This window comes from Cheilinus undulatus, linkage group 6 (assembly GCF_018320785.1).
Source record: "Cheilinus undulatus linkage group 6, ASM1832078v1, whole genome shotgun sequence".
In the NCBI taxonomy this organism is placed as follows: domain Eukaryota; kingdom Metazoa; phylum Chordata; class Actinopteri; order Labriformes; family Labridae; genus Cheilinus; species Cheilinus undulatus.
Window position 1 is genome coordinate 3,956,280 of NC_054870.1, and position 22,944 is coordinate 3,979,223.

The 22,944-nt window shown below is 38.2% G+C and overlaps 1 protein-coding gene across 1 annotated transcript in view; it reads right to left on the bottom strand.

Moving 5' to 3' along the window:
- Positions 1 to 2,713: 2,713 nt before the first annotated feature.
- Positions 2,714 to 22,944, bottom strand: part of LOC121511069 (bifunctional heparan sulfate N-deacetylase/N-sulfotransferase 2-like) — a 58,416-nt gene continuing 38,185 nt past the window's right edge. Inside the window, exons 7-15 of the mRNA XM_041789586.1 lie at positions 21,311 to 21,439; positions 20,505 to 20,687; positions 18,871 to 18,967; positions 18,658 to 18,781; positions 16,751 to 16,925; positions 12,173 to 12,343; positions 8,043 to 8,152; positions 7,666 to 7,768; positions 2,714 to 3,625 (exon numbers count right to left, since the gene is read on the bottom strand). Coding sequence (XP_041645520.1) covers positions 3,500 to 3,625; positions 7,666 to 7,768; positions 8,043 to 8,152; positions 12,173 to 12,343; positions 16,751 to 16,925; positions 18,658 to 18,781; positions 18,871 to 18,967; positions 20,505 to 20,687; positions 21,311 to 21,439 — 1,218 coding nt within the window. The 3' untranslated portion in view covers positions 2,714 to 3,499. The remainder of the gene's footprint in view (positions 3,626 to 7,665; positions 7,769 to 8,042; positions 8,153 to 12,172; positions 12,344 to 16,750; positions 16,926 to 18,657; positions 18,782 to 18,870; positions 18,968 to 20,504; positions 20,688 to 21,310; positions 21,440 to 22,944) is intronic.

Genomic DNA, 22,944 nt, shown 5'->3' on the forward strand with positions numbered 1-22,944 from the left:
AAAAAAAAAAAAAAAAACTAGTTCACTATTAAAAATTGGTCTACACATTTGCAGATTTGTGCACGCATTTGTGGATATTTGTGCAAATCTTTGCAGATCTATCTATGCATTTGCAGATTTGAGTACAGATCTGTGTACACATTTGCAAATAGTTTTGCAACAATAATGGCTCCATGCTGACAGGGATTCAGGAAGTCTTAAACAGATCATTTTTGTCTCTTAGGACTTCCTTAATCTTGCAGTAGTGCAATCCTTATATATAGAATACACCCTTAGGGTAATACCTGTCTCTCTAGGCAAAGTAATTTGTCCATATGCAGTGAAACTTTTTATCAAATATACATTTTTCTTACCACCAAGAATATCTTTTGATAATTTATACCCCATTGGTTGGACTGAAGTGTTCCATAGTCTCGCCAATAATATCATTAGGTACTTACTGCACACTGACACAAATATCCGATCAGCCAATCACATGGCAGCTACCAATGCATTTATGCATGTAGATTAAAGCCGCATTTTAACCAGGTTGTCCGGTTTGAACGAGTACAGTTTGGTATGGATCAGAAACCCCAAAATAGTTTGCGTTTCCACAGACACCCGTATCCTCACTGGGTGGTCGGGCTGTAAAGGCATGAATGTGAAATCACATGCAGTGCAAGTCTGCTGGTCCAGCCGCAGAGTTTTAGAGAGGATGAGTGACAGAAATCAGTACGGAATAAGCAGTTAACATCTTGATTTCAGCTGAAAGTGCTTTTAAAAAAATTACTACATGATAATTTTGTTAACTACGGTCAGTATAGATCCTCGGCTGATGGAATACGTGTACAGAAACATTTTTATATGAGAATTTATCTCATCTTTAACCATTTCTATGACATAATATAAAAGTTTAGAGTTGGACCATGAAAATTTGTCACGTTAAAAATAAACTAAATATTTAGCTGGTGTTAAAATCAAACTAGACTAAGTCAGAAATCCTGGGGTGCGCTAATCTCATTTTAAAATAGGCTGCAGCCTGAAGTTTTACAAGTAGCTACGTTTAACAGCCACAGAGTGATGTTTTCTTAGGTTACCTCAAGTAAGAAGTAGATGAATAACTATCTACAGTACAGAGAATCAACTGATGCTGACAAAACTTTAGCACTTATTTAGTTTCACATCCATCGTGGATAGACCAGGCTGATGAGAGCCTTCAGGCTCTGCTTTGTGTTCTTAAAATCAGGTCCAGATAAACGTCATGAAACTTGATTTGTGGCCAGTCTTAATTCTGGCAGCTATTTTTAATTTTAGTCTTAGTCTTTAAATGAAATGCATTTTAGTTTTAGCCACATTTTAGTCATCTCTATCCTTTTTAGTTTTAGTCTAGTTTTACTTGACGAAAACTCAAAACATTTTAGTCTAGTTTAAGTCCATAAAAAGTCCTCACATTTTAGTGTTTATGTTTAGTCCAAGCATTTATTTTCTTGCCTAAATCTGGTATCAAATCATGATAGTTTGTTCTCTGCACTCTTCCAAACCTGGGGTCCCTGCTTTCTACAGCTGAGAGGCAGAAGAGTTATAGATGCATTGTTTTTTGAGACAGATTTACCCACAGTGGAGAAATATCACAGATTTTGAATGTCCCACGAAAACTAAATTACATTTTAGTCTAATTTTAGCCATTTTGACGAAAACTTAACATCGTTTTTGTCAGTTTTAGTCATCACAGATCTATTTTTGTTAGTCTTAGTGGTAGTTTTTGTCATGGAACTAAAGGCTGTCGAACATTTTTAGTCATAGTTTTAGTTGACAAAATTAAGACTGCTTTTTCTCACTATTCTCTGTAAACTCTTGAGATGGTTATGCATGAAAATACCAGTAAATCAGTACTTTTAAGTTACTCACATCACCTGATTTCCTTATCCTGATGCTTGGTTCGAGTTTAAGATTGATTATAACTTCAGCAAACTGTGTTGGTAATGTCTAAATGCCTGCATGTATTAGTTACTGGTCGGCTAATTAGACATTTGTGTTAACGTGCAGTTGTACTGCTGTACCTAATAAAGTGACTGGAGTATTTTAGCCTTGTGTTTGGCTAATCTAGACTCCTGAATCTGGTATGCATGAACTACACTGCTAAAATGTATACTGTGTGGTTTACTCCACATGTCAAATCATAGATGGCGTAATAAAAAAATAGATGTCATAATTAAAACAACTATGCTATGTCATTTAAAAGCAAATATATATGCAAGTTAGTTAAGCACAGTGGCATACAGTGTCATCATCCAAAAACTGCCTTAATCTGAGTGAATGAGCAAACTCAAGCTGACGCCAGACTACACAGCAGGATTACACCATTACAACCAGGCCTACCGGACCTGCTGGACGGGAAATTTGGTCATTTTTTTCCAGTGTCCACATCTTGAACACCTCCTGACCTTCTGAATGGTTGTTTTTTCTCTTTGCTTCTATGAACTGTTGTTCCATTGCATTAATGGTGTAGAGACAGAGCTTATTAATCATGACTGAACAGACAGATACAGTAAAGTACGATGAATTCAGTATGTTGTTTACATCTTCTTCCTGGTGTCAACTAGCCCCGCCCCTCTTCTTTCAAATGCAATGATTGGTCGAGTACAAGCATGTCATCTTTAAGTCGAGCGGCTCTGTAACCACCACAGCTGAGAGTGACTAGACTAAAAGCCTGTGTAGTCTGACATCAGCGCTGAGCTGGGCTCTGACAGGATGCTGGCTCTGGGCCAGACCTGGACAACATGTGGACTTTAGTTCATACCAAATGTAACTTCATGATATTTACACTGACCTGTCATCATACTTGCTAGATCTGTGTTAAACCGTCTGGCAATCTGTGAGGACAAAACGGTGAGTGGTACCCGCTCTGTTGGTTGGACCTGCAACTGTATGTGTGTAACTGAAAACCAGGATACGGACCGTCTGTCTGCACCATCTGCTTCAGTCTGCTGGCCGTGATTTTCCCACCTTCTCCTCAAACCTTACATATATACACAACTGCTTTTCCAAAAGGACTTTATCGCAGACATTCTTGAGGAGATGAGACATTTCTATGAGTGTGCATGTTAGTCCTGTGTCTGCTCATATACTGCACATCCACAGTCTTACTCAAGAAGATTCTCTCCTTACATTAAGACTTCCTGACCCCTTCTTTGAACCTCAAACCTCCTTATCCACTCCTCTGGATCCACAGCACACTGTTGTGAACATTATCAGCCTCCTGACCAAAGCATAACGCCTGGGCTGGGGAGGGGGGCAGTGTTCATGAGACGTCATACTCTATCAGTCACCACACTGAAGATCTCTCAGGAGCAGACAGTCCATCTGCTAGAACTTGAAACTTCTTTAGTGTTTGCTGTTGTCTCGTACGGATCAGATAGTCTATAATAATCCAGAGCCGAGCATCGGCTCCTCCACAGACTTCAGTCCAAGCTTTTCTGTGGTGTGTGATCTGTCTGCGTGTGTGAATGAGCAGGTGGCCTCAGCTCCAGCTCGTGCTTTGGAGTTCTTGGCGGAGCCAGGAGGGCAGCGGTTGGCCCAACCGATTCAGGAGACGCAGAAGTTCCATGTTGCTCTCACGGTAGTACTCTGCCAGGAAGGCACGTGACTAGAAGCAGGCACCCACACACAAACAGAGAGAAAAACAGCAACACAGATACGGTTAGAGACGAGGTCAGGGATCAGGATGAACAGAGAAATAATGAGCTGATATAACGTAAGATAATGTTGTCTTGATTTCTACTCCCCCACATAATTTCATTGTGATTTTTCCCAAGTGGTGTTTATAATCTCTGCTGTATACTCAGAGTCTGTTTAGTCTGTTTGGTTTTTAAAAGGACAATTCTGCAGATTAGCCCTTCTCCTGCTGAAAGAAACCCCGACTTTTCAGGAAGTGGTGCCGTAGTGATGTTGGCAGCAAGCAGAGCAGAATTGGATAAAGGACAGAGACTTTTGAATGGCGAGTTTTGCTTTAAGATCATGCCAGATAAGATTGAAGCTATCTACGCTTACTGTAAACGTGAACTGAGCAACCAGGGGTTTGTAGAGTCTTAAATACCCCGTACCACTTGCTGGCCAAGCACACCGCCAATGCAGAGAGCTGCCCCCCTAGCTAAAGGCAGGTCATGCTGGATTGTTTACAACAGAGATGCTCAGACAACTCTGCAAACAACAAACTTTTAACAGTGCTAAATGGCTGGCTACAGATTGCAGGTAGATTAATACTGTGGAGGATGCAGGTCTCCTGGAAATAATTCATCTAACAAGTAGGGCTGAACGATTTTGGAAAATAATCTAATTGCGATTACTTTTCTCCATTATTGTGATTGCATTTTGATTTATGATCATTCCTTAACTTTTGTTTATTCCTAAACAAGAGCTGAACAATTACTCAAAAATATCTAATTCTAAATTTTGACTTGTATTGCAAATTGGATATGAATTGTTGCACTAAAGGGTTGCATGATATGTCATGCATAACACATCTGCTGCAAAAAAAAGTTTAAACTGCTACTTTAACACAAATTTCAGGTCAAAGAATCATTGCAGCTTCTGTGATTTATAAATTGCAGCAGGCCATATCTAACTTTTGGTTAATTACCCAGCCCTAACCAACAGTGGCACACATGAAAAGCTCTCTCGTCTTCATGTATGCTCTAATGGAGACGTGACTTCTCCTAGTAATCCATAGTGTAAAGGTCTTTACACACTGGGTCTGTTATTTGGGATGCGTTTTTTTCTGATCCGTAACCCGAAAAACATCAAACACTCGGACCTTGCACGATGTGTTTTTATTTGCCTTCACTGTAAAAATTCGTAGAATTTGGCAAATAGTTTCATACTGTGAGCCCTTGGCTCTGTCACTCCTTTGAAATCCCACTGGATCCATTCTGACAGAAAGCTTCATTCAGCACCCATTCATGCGTCATAGCACTGAGGCTACAAATGTCTGCCTTTATCTGTGATATTTTCATAGCCTATATCCACATTACACACCTGCAAAAAACGGTGTTCAAAGTGAGGTCTGGTGCAAGAGAGGGAGAGAGAGAGGGAGGAGTTGGACGGGGGTGAGTGAGCGACAGAGAATAAAGCAATGTCTGTTATATTTCCATGTTTTATAGCCACATAATAAATGAGCAAACTTGGTGTTTAAAGTGAGGTTTCAGGGCGAGAGAGAGGGAGGAGGGGTCCGGTGTTGGTGAGCAAGCGAGGTGGACGCAGCAGGCACTGTTTGAATCTTCACTCACCCATTTAAATGACTTGGACAGATGTGAAATGTCGCATAAAATCGAGCCTGTTCCGAAAATAAAAAATTACGGACGAACATTTTGGAGTGAGTGTGCAAACATGATTATAACAACATGAGCTCGATTTTCTTTTTTAATCGTGTGAAAAATTCTGACACAAAAAACACACTCAGTGTGCAAAGGCCTTAATTCTCTAACTGTATTTTTATCTCTCTTTTTGTTTCATCCTGCTTTGAGCCCTCTTGGTGTAAATAAGTGGTTCTTAACTGGTTAGGCATTGGGAACGACCAGCGCCTCTTGAATCAGTAAATGCAACCCAAAATTCTGAAAAATGTTCAAAAGATCAAATATACTGAACAATGAACATTGAAGTTTGTATCTTATTTAGGACAAAGTGACTGAAGAAAAAGACAGGAAAAGCATGTCTTTATAGAAACCCTAAACTGATATGCATAGACATTGTATTTTATCCTGTTTCCCAATGTAGGTGCAAATTTTGGTTGTTTTTCAGAGATTCTGAGAAACTAAAACAAATGAGAAAACCAGTTTTGTTTTCATCAGAACACAGGTTAAGCAGGTTTGGATCTGAAGAAAATGACAAAATGAACTTGTTATCATGGAAAAACAGGACCAAACAATGCATTTTTGTAATGGGATGTATTTTGGTTTAGGCCTTCCATACATCATGGACTTTTTGCCACAGTTTTTTTTTATCAAGGAACACCCTTGCAACCCACTGAAAGCAGCATCGCGATGCACCAGTTAAGAATCACTGGTGTAAAGCGATGTTTCTGTGAGCCTTTATTTCCCCATGTGAGGCTGACATTCTCTGCTTTAAGTGTGAAGGATCCAGGGATTGATCTTTAAGTGATTTAAACTTAACTGACCATGTTCTTTATGTACATATGTGATGATGAGATCTGTTGTTCTGTGTTAAGCTGCTCAGAACAACAGAGGAGTAACTTGTAGAAGTTCTAAAGTTGAACTCTACATTGTGGTATTATTCAGTAATGTTAGGTCAGTATCCCATCTGTTGTCCTTGTTGGGTTTAACTTTACCATGTTAAGCTCTCAGTGTATTTTTTGAGCATTCAGTATCTTTCAGCTTCATCTAAAGCAGTGTTTCTCAACCCTGCTCAACCAAAGTGCCAAACTGTCGAAAAAATACCTTTGCAAGGGCCACAATCTAAGTGGTAAAATGTGGCAAAAAGGGTTAAAGTGGCAATAAAAATTCGCTCAATACAGCAAAAATGGGTGAAAATGGGCAAAATAGGCATAAAATAGCAAAAATTGAGTAAGAATTGGCAAAAACATTGGGAGAAAAAGTGTCAAAAAGGGCAGAAAGTGAAAAAATAGGTAAGAAGTGACAAAAAAAGCTGCAAGTGGCAAAAATGTAGCAATAAAATGAGTGAAAAGTGACTAGAATGGGCAAAAAGTTGCAAAGAGTAGCAAAAATTGGGAAAAAAAAATTCATTTATTAGCAAAGGGCAGCTTAAATGGGCGAAAAGCGGCAAAAAAGGGAAAAACTGCATTGCAAAATTGCAAAAAGCAGGATTAACATGGAAAATATGGGATAAAAGTGGCAGCATTGTATGGCAAAAAGTGGTCATGAGCAAAAAAAGGATTAAAAGTGGCAAAAATGGAGAAAAGTGGCAAAAAATTGCAACAAGTGCAATGTAAATATACAGACAAAAAAAAATCAAAGCCTGCTGTATAAATGTGGGAAACGAACTGATTTATGTGACTTGCAATAGATATTTCTGAGGCCAAAGCTTCCTGTTTTAAGGTTTTCTGGGGAATTAAATTTCAAATTTAAAAACTTTAAATTTCAAAAACTTTCAAGAGCCACAGGTTAAGTAACCCTGATCTAGAGAATTGTTTAGACATCATCCATCATTGTTCTAGGTGCTGCCATGAACAAACATTTGCATAGAGAAAGCATTTTTTGCCTACCCATATGTTGATACGGTTATTTAAATCTTGAGAAATCTCCATGTATGTAACATGAATGGATGAACAGATAACAACAAGCAACTTGTGATTATTCACAAATTAACTATAAAAGTTATGAGATTAATCACGATTAAAAATTTTAATCTCTAGACAGCCCTGGTTCAGTCACTTTCAAATATACTTCAGAAAATACTGACAAACTCTAAATGCTCTCTATCCAGTCTCTCCTTGTGTTTTATGGATTTTATGCATAGTGGAAAAATCTCCTGGATTTTGAATGACCAGCAGTCCAGCGTTGACATTTTAATCTTGTTTTAGTTGTTTCGATTTTTATCTTCAAAGATCTATTTTTAGCTCGTCTTGCTCCAGTCTTCCTCATGGAAAAAAGCTAATAAGCTAACATTTGTTATTTAGTTTGGTGCCGTCACCAGTCAGAGTTAAGGATTTACCTCAGAACTCATCTCGGGGTATTTCCTGCCTTTACTCTTCCCGAGACATTTGGCTCGTCCTCCTTCAACCCGCTGACACCAGAATCCTTTGCTGTCATCATACCTGCAGAAACACAGCGTGTTAATTCACATTTAAAACAATTAGAGACATAAATTCTATAGCATCTAGTTTGAAATATTGCTGATTTACTGCCTTTTTTAAAAAGTGAATTTAAAACTATGAAAAAGTGAAACATACCAAAAGTGTCTGAAGTCAAATATTGTGATGAACTGACAGGACATTTTGCTTATATAATGATTTAGTCTCGAGATGAAAGAGACTATTTGGAGAAACAGTGTGTGTAGGTTTGGTTAGAGGTTGTGAGGGTGTTACAAACATTAAAGCCTGGGTGTAGTTGAAGATGGGCGTGACACCAAGAAACCTCTGGATTCCCTCCATCACCAGTGCTGGGTTTAACCTCAGCAGGGCCCCGTCCACGATGTGCAACTACAACACACAGACAAAAAAACAGGGTCAGTCACATCCACAAACTAAGTCTCGTATGGCGGGAAGCAACTTCTGCTACTGCTGAGGGCTGAGCTACAGGAACCAAAATCACAGCTCCACGTTTTTGAGTTTAATGGCGATAAATATCAAACCTCAACTCAACAAAATTTACAAGTCTGACCTGTTTTGAGTCAATTCAATTTAAGTTTATCCTCAATCTATACAACAGGTGTATTTATACTGGATGATATTTATGACATAAAAACCACCAGGTGTCTCATGTTTGTACATGCATGCAGTCCAATGTTAACTCCAGAGTGTTATACCCATAACTGAACAGTAGGGGGCAGAAGGCTCTAGTACAATAATGAAAATGAAAGAATAGAATTCATCCTGAAGTACTGCAAACATGGGCTTATGGAGTTACCTTGAATCATGGTGTGTCTGCATATTTCACCTTTGTTAAAATGTTGTCAGAGTCATACACAAAAATAGTTTAAAATGCAGAATTTAACTGTGTTAAAGTGCTGGTAAGAGAAGTCATTGCACCGTTTTGTTCCTTTGTTTTCCCTGGGTCGTCTGGAATCACAGATGGACAGTCAGAGAGGATGTGTGAGTGTTTGATGAAGAGTTTGAGTGAAAATGCTGTGAAGAGTGCAGAACTCAGGAGGGGTGGCTTCTATCAGAGTGCTCTGTGGTTCCCTTTGGTTCAAGTCTGTTGTTGTGATGGAGGAATAATTTGTAACTTTAATGAAAGCTGTTGGAGTGTTTAAATCTGTGATGCTCAACGTGTGGCTCTTTTGTGATGATCTGTGGCTCTTTTATGTCTTGATTTGAAATATTATTCCCTCATTAATCAGTTTATTTCCCACCTTTAAACAGTAGGCTTTCATTGTCAAACTTAATTGTCAACCTTTATTTTCTGCCTGTATATTTCATTGCCCTTATTTCAAATTTTTAATCAATTTCTCCTTCTTTCAGCCTATTTTCAAAACTTCTTTTTGCCACTTTAATCCTGTTTTTGCCCTTTTTCATCAGTTTTGCCACTTACATCCTGCTTTTTTGCTATTTGCAATTTTCCTCTTATTTTGACACTTTTCACCCGTTTAAGCTGCCCTTTCCAATTTTTGCCCATTTTGCTACTCTTTCCTTCTTTCTGTCAATTTTAGTCATTTTTCAACCATTTTTTGGCCACGTTTTGCCATTTATCAACAAATTTTTGCCACCTTTGACTGATTTTTTTGTCACTTCTCACCTGTTTTTGCCACTTTTCAATAAGTTTTGCTATTTTATGCCTGTTTTTTCCCTTTTACCCATTTTTTTGCCACTTTTGACCATTTTTGCTACTTTTAACTTATTTTTGTTGCCACTTTTCACCATTTAGATTGTGGCTCTTGTAAAGGTTTTTTTTTTTTTTTGACAATTTGGCTCTTTGGTTGAGAAGAGTTGAACAACACCGGTTTAAATCTTCTCAGAAAGAAAAGCTCCAGACAGAACAGAGATAAAAGCAGGGTCTTACATGGTAAAGACCCTGCTTTTTTTTTTTAAGTAAAAACATTTTTTAATAAAAAATGCACCATTTGTGAAACCAAGTCTAAAATTTTAAAGTGTTTTTTTTTAAGTAATTCTATATAGCATGAAATACATTCACAAGTGATAATTCCCATGATTTCAGATACCATACATGAGCTCTTAGAAGTGAAACTTAATTTCATGGAGTCTCTGTGCTTTTAAAACATATTTCTGCCCTTGGATTTGTTAAAGAACTAGCAAATATGCAAAAAGCTAAAGGGTCAACCGAGCAAATTATGGTCGGGGACCAGTACGTCTTCTCTAGGAGACGTTTGCTTTGATCTCACAAAGAGAATCCTCATATTCTGTCACACACACATGGATTATCAAATTTGGAGAGCAACACATCAACATAAATCCTAAAGAAAATGTATCAATGATCTGGAAAAGATTGAAAAGTGAAGCTAGCATGAATAGCTGAATAAGTTGTTGACTTTTTAAACAAAAATGAAGTCTTAAAGAGTTGGAGCTAAAGAGCTTGGAAAGGTGTGTACAGGTGCATCCCAAAAAACTGGAATATCACGAAAAATTTATTTTTTCTGTGATTTAGTTCAGAAAGTTCAATTTCCATATAGTCTTGATTCATCTCATACGAAGTGAGACATTTCAAGACTTTTTCTGTTGGCTTATAAGGTTTCCTTCGCCTTTATAATCTCATTCTGTTTCAGTGCACACAACTGCAACCATGGGGAAGACTGCTGACTTGGTAAATGTCCAGAGGACAACCATTGACACCACACAAGGAAGGTAAGCCAAAGAAGGTCACTGCTGAAAGTCCAGGCTGTTCTCAGAGGCTGTATCAGAGCAGATTCATGGAAAGTTGACTGGAAGAGAAAAGTGTAGTAAGAAAAGTAGCCCAAACAACAGGGATGTGTTTAGCCTTCAGAGGACTGTCAAACAAAAGCAGATTCAAGAATTTAGGGGAGCTTCACAAGGACTGGGCTGAGGCTGGAGTCAGTGGATCAAGAGCCACCACACAGACGGGTCCAGGACATGGACTACAAGCGTCTCTCCTGGACTAAGAAGAGAAAGAACTGGACCACTGCTCAGTGGTTCAAAGTCCTGTTTTCAGATATGTGGAAGTCAAGGTCCCATAGTCTTGAGGAAGATCAGAGAGGCCCAGAATCCTGCCATGTCATCTGCTGCTGTTGGTCCACTGGTCTTTATCAAGTCCAGAGTCAATGCTGTCAGACGACCAGGAGATTTCAGAGCCTGGTATTGCTGTGTTTGACTGGCCATTTGATTGAACCCTATAGAGAATCTCTTGGGAAGTGTCAAGAGGAAAATGAGAGACACCAGACTCAACAATCCAGGCATGCTGAAGGTTGCAATCAGAGCAACCTGGACTTCATAACACCTCAGCAGGACCATGGACTGATTGGCTCCATGACACGTCACATAGGTGCAGTTATTGATGCCAAAGGAGCCCCAACCAAGTACTTAGTGCATAAGTGGGCATAATTTCCACGAAGGTCAACATTTCTGTATTATAAATCCTTTGTTGGACTCATGTTTGTGATAGTCTAATATCATGAGGTAGTGGATTTTTGTAAAGTGTAATCATCAACATTAAAACAAACAAAAAAAAAATCATTAAATATTTCACTCTGAAATGATGAATCTAGAATGTAATGAAGTTTCACTTCTTGAACCAAATCACAGAAAAAAAAAAATCATGATTTTATTTTTTACTTCATCTGTATGTAATAGAATGTTCTGCTTTCATATTAGGCGTGATTATTCTGTGCTCTATCCCTGCACAACTGCCCTCCTCCCAGTTATTTTGGATCGCACACAATCGAACTTAGCAGGTGGGGTATAACTGGTTTAATAATCTGCCAAGGAGAAGAGAGAGGAACGACAACTGTTTAAGTTTCATGGTGGCATAGGAGTCCATCCTGCTTCCATGGACGTTTTTAAAATCATTTGTTAGACGCCAACAAAGACCTTCTTTGTACGTTAACATCTACTGTGCAGCTCAGAGGATTAAATAAACCTGTGCTGCATGGATATGGCATTTTTGAAGATACAGGATACATACTGCTGATGCAACTCTCTACGTTGCATTAGTGCCAGTGAGAACTAGAAGAACCAGACTTTGGGCAAGTGTAATCAGATCTGGGACCAGGTCCTGGTGTGAAAGCCCCCTCGGTGAGATCAAACCAATGTCAATGAGCAACAATGGGCAGAGCTAACATGATTAGTCAACTTATACCAATTTTCTGTTGGTTAGCCAGAGAAATACGTTCAGTGTGCAAATAAAGTTTTGTATGTATGCAGAAAAAAAATCCCAGCATGACATTTTCACCAACAAACAGCCTGAATGAGAGAGGAACGGTTTAAGAATGAGCACAGGAAATTTGATCAAGCAACTAAAGATCTGGGAGCGAGCAGAAATTTAGAACACAGAGAGAAAATTGAAGCAGATTAGAGCACACTGGCAGTTACCTGGCTGGGCTGGTAGTGCTGTAGCCAACGCTCCAGGTGAGCGGCATAGGCCCCGGGATTAAGGCAGCGTCTCTGAAGAGCCAGCAGGTCCCTAGGGGCTGAGGGGCCCGCTGTCACCACTGCATGGAAGGTGTTGTTAAGGGCTGCAGGGTCCTGGTGGGCCCTCTGGTGCTGTGGTCAACAAACACAGCCACATTGAGTCAAGAAGACAGTTCAGCTACTGGAGGAAGCAGTACAGTCTGAGGTTTCATTCCCAGCATTTTTAACATGAATGTGTAGAGTCCATGCTTCAACAGTTTAGGGAAATAAAAGTCTAGGTTACATTTACATGTACAGAGGAAAGAATGGAGATTTAAGTAACACCAGCAGACACTGGTATTTGCTTGCTCTTTGGGTCTTATCGTGTCTTTTCTTGATCCTCCCCTCCATCCAGGCTCTCTTTTCCAGTAGAAAACAAACATCAGCTTTGACTCGCATGCATTTGCTGTAAGTGATGGTTTGGTATTTCTGAGTTTTGTCAACGTTACGTTTATCAGCCAAATGAGATGCTGGTCAGTGTGGCCCCTTCAGTGAGGGAGGCCCTGAAGCCAGACAACATGGCTGTGCAGACAGGGCTTTTTGCTTCATGCTTAAACAACATGAGCTAAATGTGCATGCAGGTGTAGTGGGAACATTTAAAGGTACTTTGCTTTACTGCAAACAGGTCCTTTTGTTTTAGCCCTACTTGGCTCAACCTGTTTTCCTCATCTGTAATGCACTTCTCTGCTGTTTTGATTTACTGTTTAGTGAACAACTTGATTTTAATTTTGTACAGTAAAACGCAAGGGTGGAAAGTTACTAATTACATTCACTCATATTAATCCTGTAATTGAGTAGTTTTTTTGGAGTACTTGTACTTTTTGAGTACATTTTAAGTCAGTAATTTTACTCCTACTTCAGTAAATCTTAACCAGAGTAACTGTACTTTTACTTGAGCACTATACTCTTGTACTTTTTCAACCTGTGTTGACTCCACAGTAGAACAGAGAGAGAGAAAGATTCCACCTTATATCCAAAACAGCTGATGTCTACTGGGATTATTTGGTCTTGTTTCCAGCAGATTATTGTTGTTTTTCACGTGAGACACATCTGCACCATGAGTGAAGTTATCAGCTGAGTTAGAGCTTCCTCCTGTGACTTTAAGTGCTCCTAAATGATGCATAATGGGGTATTCTTTATCAGCAATGTCTTGCAATGAGGTTGACTCTCTACTTAGTTCTCGTCAGAGGAAACCCATCTTATCACGAATTTTCGAGAGTTACTGCCGCTCTTTTATACTGTAAAATAACTCTCTTTAAATTGTAGTTTAACTATGTAGTGTGGATCATATAGAGCAGTGGTTCCCAAACTTTTCCGGGCCCCCCTCTGGCAGATGAAAATATTCTCAGACCCCCCCTACCCTCACCATACATATTGACAGGTACGATTGTCAGTCGCATTATTTGCAAACAAATTCCTTTTGTTTCGGAATTTACTACCACATTAAACCTTGTTAAATGGCTGTAGCAATAACAACAATCATGCCCTTAAACAGAGTTTTAAGGATCTGACTATCTGAGGACAAAGATGAACAGCATTTTTAAGAATTTTGCCCCCAATCCTACACACTTCCTGTGAATATCATGGACTTTCTTGGCGGTACCGTTCCTCTTAAGTCTCAGTTAAATTTCAGTGCCTAGTTTAGTATTTCTTTTATTGAGGCAACAGCAGAAAAACCTGAAAACCAGAATCTCTTACAAGGAGGATTTTGCAAACGGGGAAGAGTGTCGTCCTGGCTCTCCTTTCTAGCAGTGGGTACTCCTTTTCCCCTCCAATCAAAAATGTAGACATCTTGGACTTAAACTGCCACTACATTGTGCACTGCTGATTGTAAAGTGGTGTTGCTTAGCCTTGCCGCGCCCCCCTGGAGAGGCCCACGCCCCACGCCCCACTTTGGGAACCACTGAATAGGGATGCCACAATTACAGAATTTCTTGGTTCAATTAGTGTCAGAGAAATAATAATAATAATAATAATAATAATAATAATAATAATAATAATAAAATATCATGATTGTTTTTGTATTAATTAATTTCACACTACCATGAATAAGTAAAATCACATGAACAATCCTTATAGGTCTTGAATTCAATTTATTTCCATCTTTGGATGCTCTCATAACAAAACAACATATCAACTATGTAAAGTAACCAAAAAGTACAAGTAAAATGATAATAATCCCATTTGGAATTAAATAAAAATCACATCTGCTGTGTAAACAATCAATAAATGCTACATATTACCTATGTACTTCTCTCAGAGAAAACATATATAAAGGCTACTGGACCTTGTCTGGGACTGTGACACGCCTCCGCCTGCAACTGCATGAAGCAACACGAGGCGGTGACACGTGATTGTTGTGTAACTTTGTTTTCATTACGGGCGAGTTGCGCTAACGTACCAATATGGTTCTCGGCATAATATTTTCTGGAAATTGACGGTGTTTAGGAAACATTACGATTAAATAATTGTAAAGTTTAATATCGCAATTAATTGTGAAAACGGGTAATTGTGACATCCCTACCACTGAAATAGACACTTTAAATTATTAATTCAACTTTATATGAGTTTAATTCACAGTCAATTTTGCTGTGTATTTTACTTTATTAAAGAGCTTTCACTTTACCTGAAAAACCTGGTGAAAAACCTAGGGGATCTTTTCCCTTGTTGTTCTTGCCAATAAGGACAGATTACAATTTACTGTACAACTCCTCATTAGCTACTCAGCACTAAGTACTTAAAGTAAACTTTAGATTAAATACTTGAGTAGGTTTATAGATCAGTACTTTTACTGTATTTTTACCTGGGTACAATAGTGTTGTACTTTTTCCACCTCTGGTAAAATGATAACATTGTTCATCTTCTTATATAACTGCATCCCAGTTCAAGTAATAAATAGATCGTCTAGCAGCCATGGCACAGTAATGGCTGTAAAGTGTAATAATTTAGAACTGTTTCCTCAACAACTGACACACAGTTTGTTTTGATCAAGTAAACATGGTGCAGACCGAGGTTATTATAGTTAACTGAAACTAACTAAATAACTAAAACTAAGACTCAAAAATAATTGGCTGAAACTAAATAAAAAAGAAAGCTTTACCAAAAAAAATCAAAACTTACTAAAACTGTTTAGTCTGCTTACAAAACCAACTGAAATAAAATAAAAATAGAGACAAAATAATCTGGGGAGAGTAAAATGGCTAGATTTGATTGGTTATGGCTTCAAACAGTGATAGTTCTATTTCTGGAGTTGCATTCAAAAATCATCTTTAAATAAATCAAATAGTAAGTGAAGAGAAACCTGTTAGAATATGTTGTTTTTTTTTTAATGTATGATGTTCACTCAGCCCTGACATCGATCCAAACAAAAAATAAAACTAATAACTAAACTAGAACAAAGCATTTTTGCTGAATAAAAACTAAACTAACAAACAAGCAGTAAAAACTGATTAAAACTAAACTAAAATTGAAAACAGAAAGTGAAAACAAAATAAAAACAGAAACTAATGAAAATCCAAAACTGTTATGACCTTGGTGCAGACGATGGGTCTGTTCTTAACCTAAATACAAACTTCTGCTCAGCTCTTCTGTGTTTTTAGTTTATTTTGAGAGGGTCATTAAACCTCAGTGCTCAGTTTGCCAGGGAGCTCTGGATGTGGAACCCTGCAGACAGCAGGTACAAGTGCTCCTCTCTAAGTCCCGCCTCTAGTTCTCCAGGTTTATGGATGTGAGATCACAGTTTACACACCTGCACCACCAGGTAACCTGGGATCTGTCCATCTGTCTCAGACCTCTCTAGTGTCCTTCCTTTATGTACTCAGCTCCGTGAAAGTATTTTCTTTTATTTACAGTAGATTTGATATTTTTATAGTATTTTAGTTTGGTTGTATTTGTTTCTCTTAAAACCCGAAGACCCAAAAGACAGCAGCGCGCTCCAGGTGTGAAGTGTATGCCAAAGTAGTCCTAAAACAAAGCTGTGATTGATTTAATAGTGTTTACCCAACTCTTTTATTTGCTTGTTTTTTTAACATTAGATAAATTATGTGAAGCAAACAACCCGTCTGCACAGCCACACAGCCTGGCTTCTGTTGTCACTCTTTAAAAGGTCATGCTGGTTGACAGCTCCTGTGGCTAATATACTTACCACTGATAAGTACTTCAAAAATACCAAACTATCACTTCAACAGTTTATTAAAGGCACTGCTGACCTTGTTATCTACAGTAGCTGATTCCACCTCAGCACTGACAGAAAGTGATTATTTACATGATAACTGTAAAGAGTGGTGATTGTTTTTACACCATCATCCACATGAGTGTGTATGTAAGTGGTTATGTAATGGTGCTGTCTTGTAGTCATTTAGATAAAATGCTTTATTTCTTGCATGAATGGAAAGAGAGGTAGTTTAAAATCAACTGAGACTAAGCATTGTGGGCAAAGCTCAGCACAGCACCAACTGTGTGTGAAGTTAAAGTGGCTGTGATGAAGATCTCGGTTCTCACCTGGTACCAGGAGTAAGCCCTGTCAGATGGGTTGATGAGCACTGCCAGGATTTTGGCTCTGGGAAGCAGGGCGGCAGCCCTTTTAGGGGCCACCTCTGTGTCGAAGTAATTGGCACTCTTTTCAAACATGAAGTCTGTGCTGACATTGGAAGGGAATGGAAAGAAGTCCATGTACCTAGGGAGAGCAGACATTAACATTTTACTAGTTCAGTAGAGCTTAAATAGAATTCAGCCCCAAAGCGTTTTATTTACATTTTACTGCATTTTTGGAATAGATTATGATGTAGGGAGGGAAGAGTAGGGGCTGATGCTGTGAGCTGAGGACTGTTGCCTTTGTATTTGGTTGTCTGCTCTTCTGTCTGAGCCAGTCTGGGACTCTTTATACTGCATTTCTATATGAACACCTTTAACTCGGGCCGATCAAAAAGATGATTTTAACCTCCAAAATCTGCTGATCTGCAGGTACATCCTGAAGTAAAATGTAGAGGGGACATGTTTAGCAGTAGTTCTTTATGTAACTGCTCAGGCTCTTAAAGTCTGAGCTTCAGGATGTGACAGTTTCAGGATTGGATTGAGCTTCTGGACTCTTAAGTGGTCAAACCAGGTCTTTAAGACTCTTGTTTTGAAGCTTTGGCTGCAAAACAAAAGTGTTAACAGTGTCGGGGTTGCTGTTTTTCAGTTAATCAATTATCCTTTTAGTCTTTAGAGGGTATATTTGTCCTGGCAGCTGTTGAAAGTTCAGTGTCCCTAAAATGAACCTTGATGTGACTACCAGGAGATATCTCTGCACTCCAGCTAAGAGGGAGACACAGAGCTGGAATATATTTCTAACAACAAAAAAAAAACAGAAGAAAAATTATAGCTGGGACACTAAAGCAGGGGTTCTCAACCTTTTCAGCCCACAACCCCCGAATTAAAGGTACCAGAGACCAGGGACCCCAACTGTACCTGAAGATGGTTGAACACAGCCATGTACATTAAGAACAGTCACGTGCAGACAAGGCCGTCCATAAAGAGGAAAAGGGGAGCCCCAGACAAACTAGGGAATAATGGAGGTTGGCAAAATCTTGATCAATTGTAATATTAAGCTGTGATAACCATAATTTATTCTAACCTGAATAATAACCACTCTTATCAAAACAACAACTGTCTTTTTTATTCATTTGTACCACAGTATGTAGCCATCTTAAAAATGTAAATCCCTTTACATAAAAACAGAATAAAAATGGGTTAAAAATGGCAAAAACTGGTGGAAAATGGGTTTTGAAAAGCAGCAGAAATGGGTTAAAACAGGCAAAAACGAGATAAAACCGGCAAAAAATAGGACAAAAGTGGCAAGAATAAGATAAAGTGGCAAAAACTGGGATATAAAATGATGGAAGGGAAATGAAAGGGGCAGAAATGTGTTAGAAGTGGCAAAAATGGGTGGAAAATTTGGTGAAATGGAAAGAAAAACTGGTTTAAACTGGCAAAAATAGGTAAACTGAAGGAGAAAAATAGGCAAAAATGGAAAGAAATTGGTTTAACTGGCAAAAAATGCTCATAAAAAAGGGAAATGTGGTTAATATGGCCAAAAAAGGATACAAAAATGGTAAAAGTGATTAATATTGGCAATAATTGGACAAAAGAGGCAATTAAAGGTGAAAAGTGACAAGAATTGTTTTAGAAGTGGCAAAAACAGGCAGAAAAAAAGAAGTGGAGAGGGTTTAATATTGACAAAAATGAGTTTTAAGTGGCAAAAAAATTGTTAACATTGACATAAGTGGCAAATGTGTAATTAAAAAATATTCGTAGATTTTTTTAAGACATCTGTAGACCCTCTAAGTGTCTCACAACCCCTAAAAGGATCCTGACGTTGAGAACCACTGCTCCAAAGCAGTGAACAGAACGCGGTTCTTGTATTTTACCAGTCAATCCCATTGTCATAGTTGGCTCCACTGAAGAACTGGATCTCCTCAAAGGTGGTGGGGCTGGGGAATGAGCTGGTGATCGCTGGATGGAGACTCAGGAATGAATGAAGCGCTGTAGTGCCTGTGAGAGAAGACGAGACATTCGTTTTAGAAAAATAAAGAGAGATATGGAACAAAGCTACGAAAATATAAAATCAGGAGGCGTGTTACCTGTTTTCTGTGGTCCAATGACAAGGAACTTGGGAAGTCTGTCGCAGGTCTTTTCCTTTGACCAGATATCTTTGTGTCTCTTGTCATGACAAGGGTTCTGAAAATAATAATAAAAAAAACACAATGCCGCTTGTTTTATTTATCATCACGTGAAGCAACTAAAATTTAGTCACTGAAACAGTCGCCTGGACAGTGACTTGGGCCAGTCTTTGACTTGTAATCAAGTAAAACAAAGCTTCTATAGAAAGAGCGTTTAATAATAAAGAGTTAATTCACTGTTAGAAATAATGAAATTAAAAACAGAGTTAAAGGTGTTTTTGCTTCTTAAGCTAGATGTGTCTAGCTAATATATCATATTTTAATTTTATTTGATGAGACACTATGATTGCTGTCAGTGATTCTAATTATTGATTTACTATTACAGAATGAAGGAAGCTGTCAAGACAAGGACAGTATTACAACTTTCCCTTCATAGACCACAAAAAAATACTAAACTGTTTTATTTTGATTAATGCAGCACAATTTGGTAATAAAGTGTGATTGATAATATTAAACTGGACGATATTGGGATTTGCAGTGGTGATTATGATATATTACACAGAAGGTATAGAAGCGTGCAGAGCTGTAGAAGGTGATCACCAATCAGCTGACCTAACAAGTTGCATTGCTACTAACAGAGTTGATCTTTAATGAGTTCCAGCGTTGCTGTGGTCTATCTACACCAGGGTGTGTCAAACTCAAGGCCCAGGGGCCAAATCCGGGCCGTGGTGCAGTTATACCCCACCCATCAGATCACATCATATTTTCATTATAACTGGCCCACCAGCATGATGTCTGCAGATTTCCTCCAGTACAAAAATGTGAACTAAACCTTGATGATTTATAACATCCCCAATAAGTCATAGAAATTATAAATAGTAAAGAGTAGAAATTATTTGATTAAAATTAAGGAACATGGAAAGGAAATGTGTTTTTTATTTCATGTTTTCAATGCTTCATCTTCCTTTGTTTTATCTCACATTTTGACCATTAAAACTCATGGTTTCAATTTCATCTCATATTTTGACATTTTAAACTCATGATTTTAAATTTATTCTCACATTTTGACATTTTCAGCTCCTTGCATTGACTTTTACATCTTGTTTTCACCTTTAAAACTAACAAATAAGAAGTGTATCTTATTGTTTTGACCTTTAAAACTTACAATTTTGAATTTTATACCATATTTGACCTTTGAAACTTATGATTTTGACTTTTATCTCATATTTTCACCATCATAAATCATTATTTCAACTTTCTATCTCATATATTTGCCTTTTAAATACATTATTTTGACTTTAAATGTAATGTTTTTTTTCTTTTGAACCAATAGGTTTGAATGTTTCATCTCAGATTTTAAGTCTTTGGACTTAACATGTTGACTTTTTTAATATCAAAATCATTTATCATCAGTGCTTAGTTCCCCCCCAATAATACATTTTTGGTGAAAGCGAGGTTCACATTTTATGGTTAAATATTGACCCTGCTAGGCCTTCAGGTTAGACCCAAAGCCACAATCTGGCCCCTGCTGTGATTGACACCCCTGATCTACACATTTGCATTTATTAAAATCTCTAAAAAATAAATAAACTGACCTGCCAAAGAGGGTCTCTCTCCTCAGGGAAGATCTGGAAGTATTTCTCTGCAAGACGGACTGGGGGTAATGTCTGCAGCCTGAGGTTGGTCCAGCACTGGACAAACTTCACCAAAGACTCAAAGGTGTACAGACCCAGCCGATCGTTGCCATAGTTTGACAAGTGAGTCATGAAGATGCTGATCTAGGTAGACAGGGAAAAATGAAGACAGTAAGTTCTCAATAGATAGATGAATCAATTTAATGATTACAACTGAGAGAAGATATAGAAGTGTTTTGCAAACACACATTTATCAGAATGATTGCTATAAAGTTAACATTCAGACAAATATTGTCTCCAACAAAATGCACATCACACACTACTGACTTCACTGACTTCTATACTTCATAGTGTATTTATTTAATTTGATACAATTTGGTCTAATTTGGCATATTCAGACTCTTTAATTCAGCTTAATAATTAATTGTTTTATTTACATGTTTGATTTGAAAAATAAACAGTTGTTTTCAAACTTTAACATGGTGCCTCCCTTCTTTGTTGTGACCACCTAAGCCAGGTAAGAGCACAATAATCACATCTTATAAACTTAAGTGGTAGTCATTTAACAGTTTTACATCACTGTCAAAGCAGTTAAAGAAGTGTTTTAGTGGTAATTCTGATTTTCATGCTTAAAACAGACAAAAAAGAGTGTGTGATGTTAATTATGTTAAAATTTTCTGCATCTTATATGGTAAAACCTTCTTAACCTTCAATATTTCTTTACATACATATAGAAAAAGTGCATGCACGGTGGGTGGTTGTCTTACAGGGTTAAGGAGGACGGTGAGGAAGAGTTCTCCTCCTCTGATGCTTTTGTCCAGCTCCTTTGATCCCCCCGGGTATTCATTGTAGAAGATTGTATGGGTAAAGAGACCACAGGTCTGCCTGGGCAACACCTAAAAAAAACAACAAGAACATTAGTTTGTAGTGGTGCAGCTCTGATTGTGTGCATGCTCTTTGGTCTGTATTTTTTGTAAATATTTTTAGAAACTGATTTCATTTTAGGTATTTTTTGGTGATGAAACTGTGTTTGGCCATTGACAGACTGGATGTGATAATGTATGTCAAAGTCTACAGATCAGTTCATTTTGAAAAGACAGCAGGACTGACCCACAGGTCATTTACAGTTGCAAGAAAAAGTATGTGAACTCTTTGGGATTTCTTGGATTTCTGCATAAATTGTTTATAAAATGTGATCTGATCTTCATCTAAGTCACAACAATAGACAAACACAGTCTGCTTAAACTAATACCACAAAAAAAATGATATGTTTTCATGTTTTTATTGAACAAAACATGTAAACATTCACAGTGCAGGGTGGAAAAAGTATGTGAACCCCTAGGCTAATGACTTCTCCAAGAGCTAATTGGAGCCAGGAGTCAGCCAAATGGAGAAAGTTCAGCACTGTTGCTACTCTACCTAGGCATGGTCGTCCTGTAAAGATGACTGCAAGAACACAGCACAGAATGCTCAGTGAGGTGAAGAAGAATCCTAGACTGTCAGCTAAAGACTTACAGAAATCTCTGGCACATGCTAACATTTGTGTTGACAAATCTACAGTAGGTAAAACAAGCCAAAAGCCACTGCTGTCCAAAAAACACATTGCTGCATGTTTGAAGTTTACAAAAGAGCACCTGGATGTTCCACAGCACTACTGGCAAAATATTCTGTGGACAGATGAAACCAAAATTGAGTTGTTTGGAAGGAACACACAACGCTATGTGTGGAGAAAAAAAGGCACAGCACACCAACATCAAAACCTCATCCCAACTGTGAAATATGGTGGAGGGGCCATCATGGTTTGGGGCTGTTTTGCTGCCTCAGGGCCTGGACGGATTACTGTCATTGACGGAAAAATGAATTCCCAAGTTTATCAAGACATGTTGCAGGAAAACTTAAGACCATCTGTCCGCCGACTGAAGCTCAACAGAGGATGGGTGATGCAACAGGACAACAACCCAAAGCACAGAAGCAAATCAACAAGAGAATAACTTCAACAGAAGAAAATACGCCTTCTGGAGTGGCCCAGTCAGAGTCCTGACCTCAACCCGATTGAGATGCTGTGGCATGACCTCAAGAGAGTGATTCACACCAGACATCCTAAGAATATTGCTGCACTGAAACAGTTTCATAAAGAGGAACGGTCCAAAATTCCTCCAGAGTGTTGTTCAGGTCTGATCTGCAACTACAGGAAACATTTGGTTGAGGTTATTGCTGCCAATGGAGGGTCAACCAGTCATTAGCCTAGGGGTTCACATACTTTTTTCACCCTGCACTGTGAATGTTTACATGTTTTGTTCAATAAAAACATGAAAACATATCATTTTTTGTGTGGTATTAGTTTAAGCAGACTGTGTTTGTCTATTGTGGTGAATTAGATGAAGATCAGAACACATTTTCT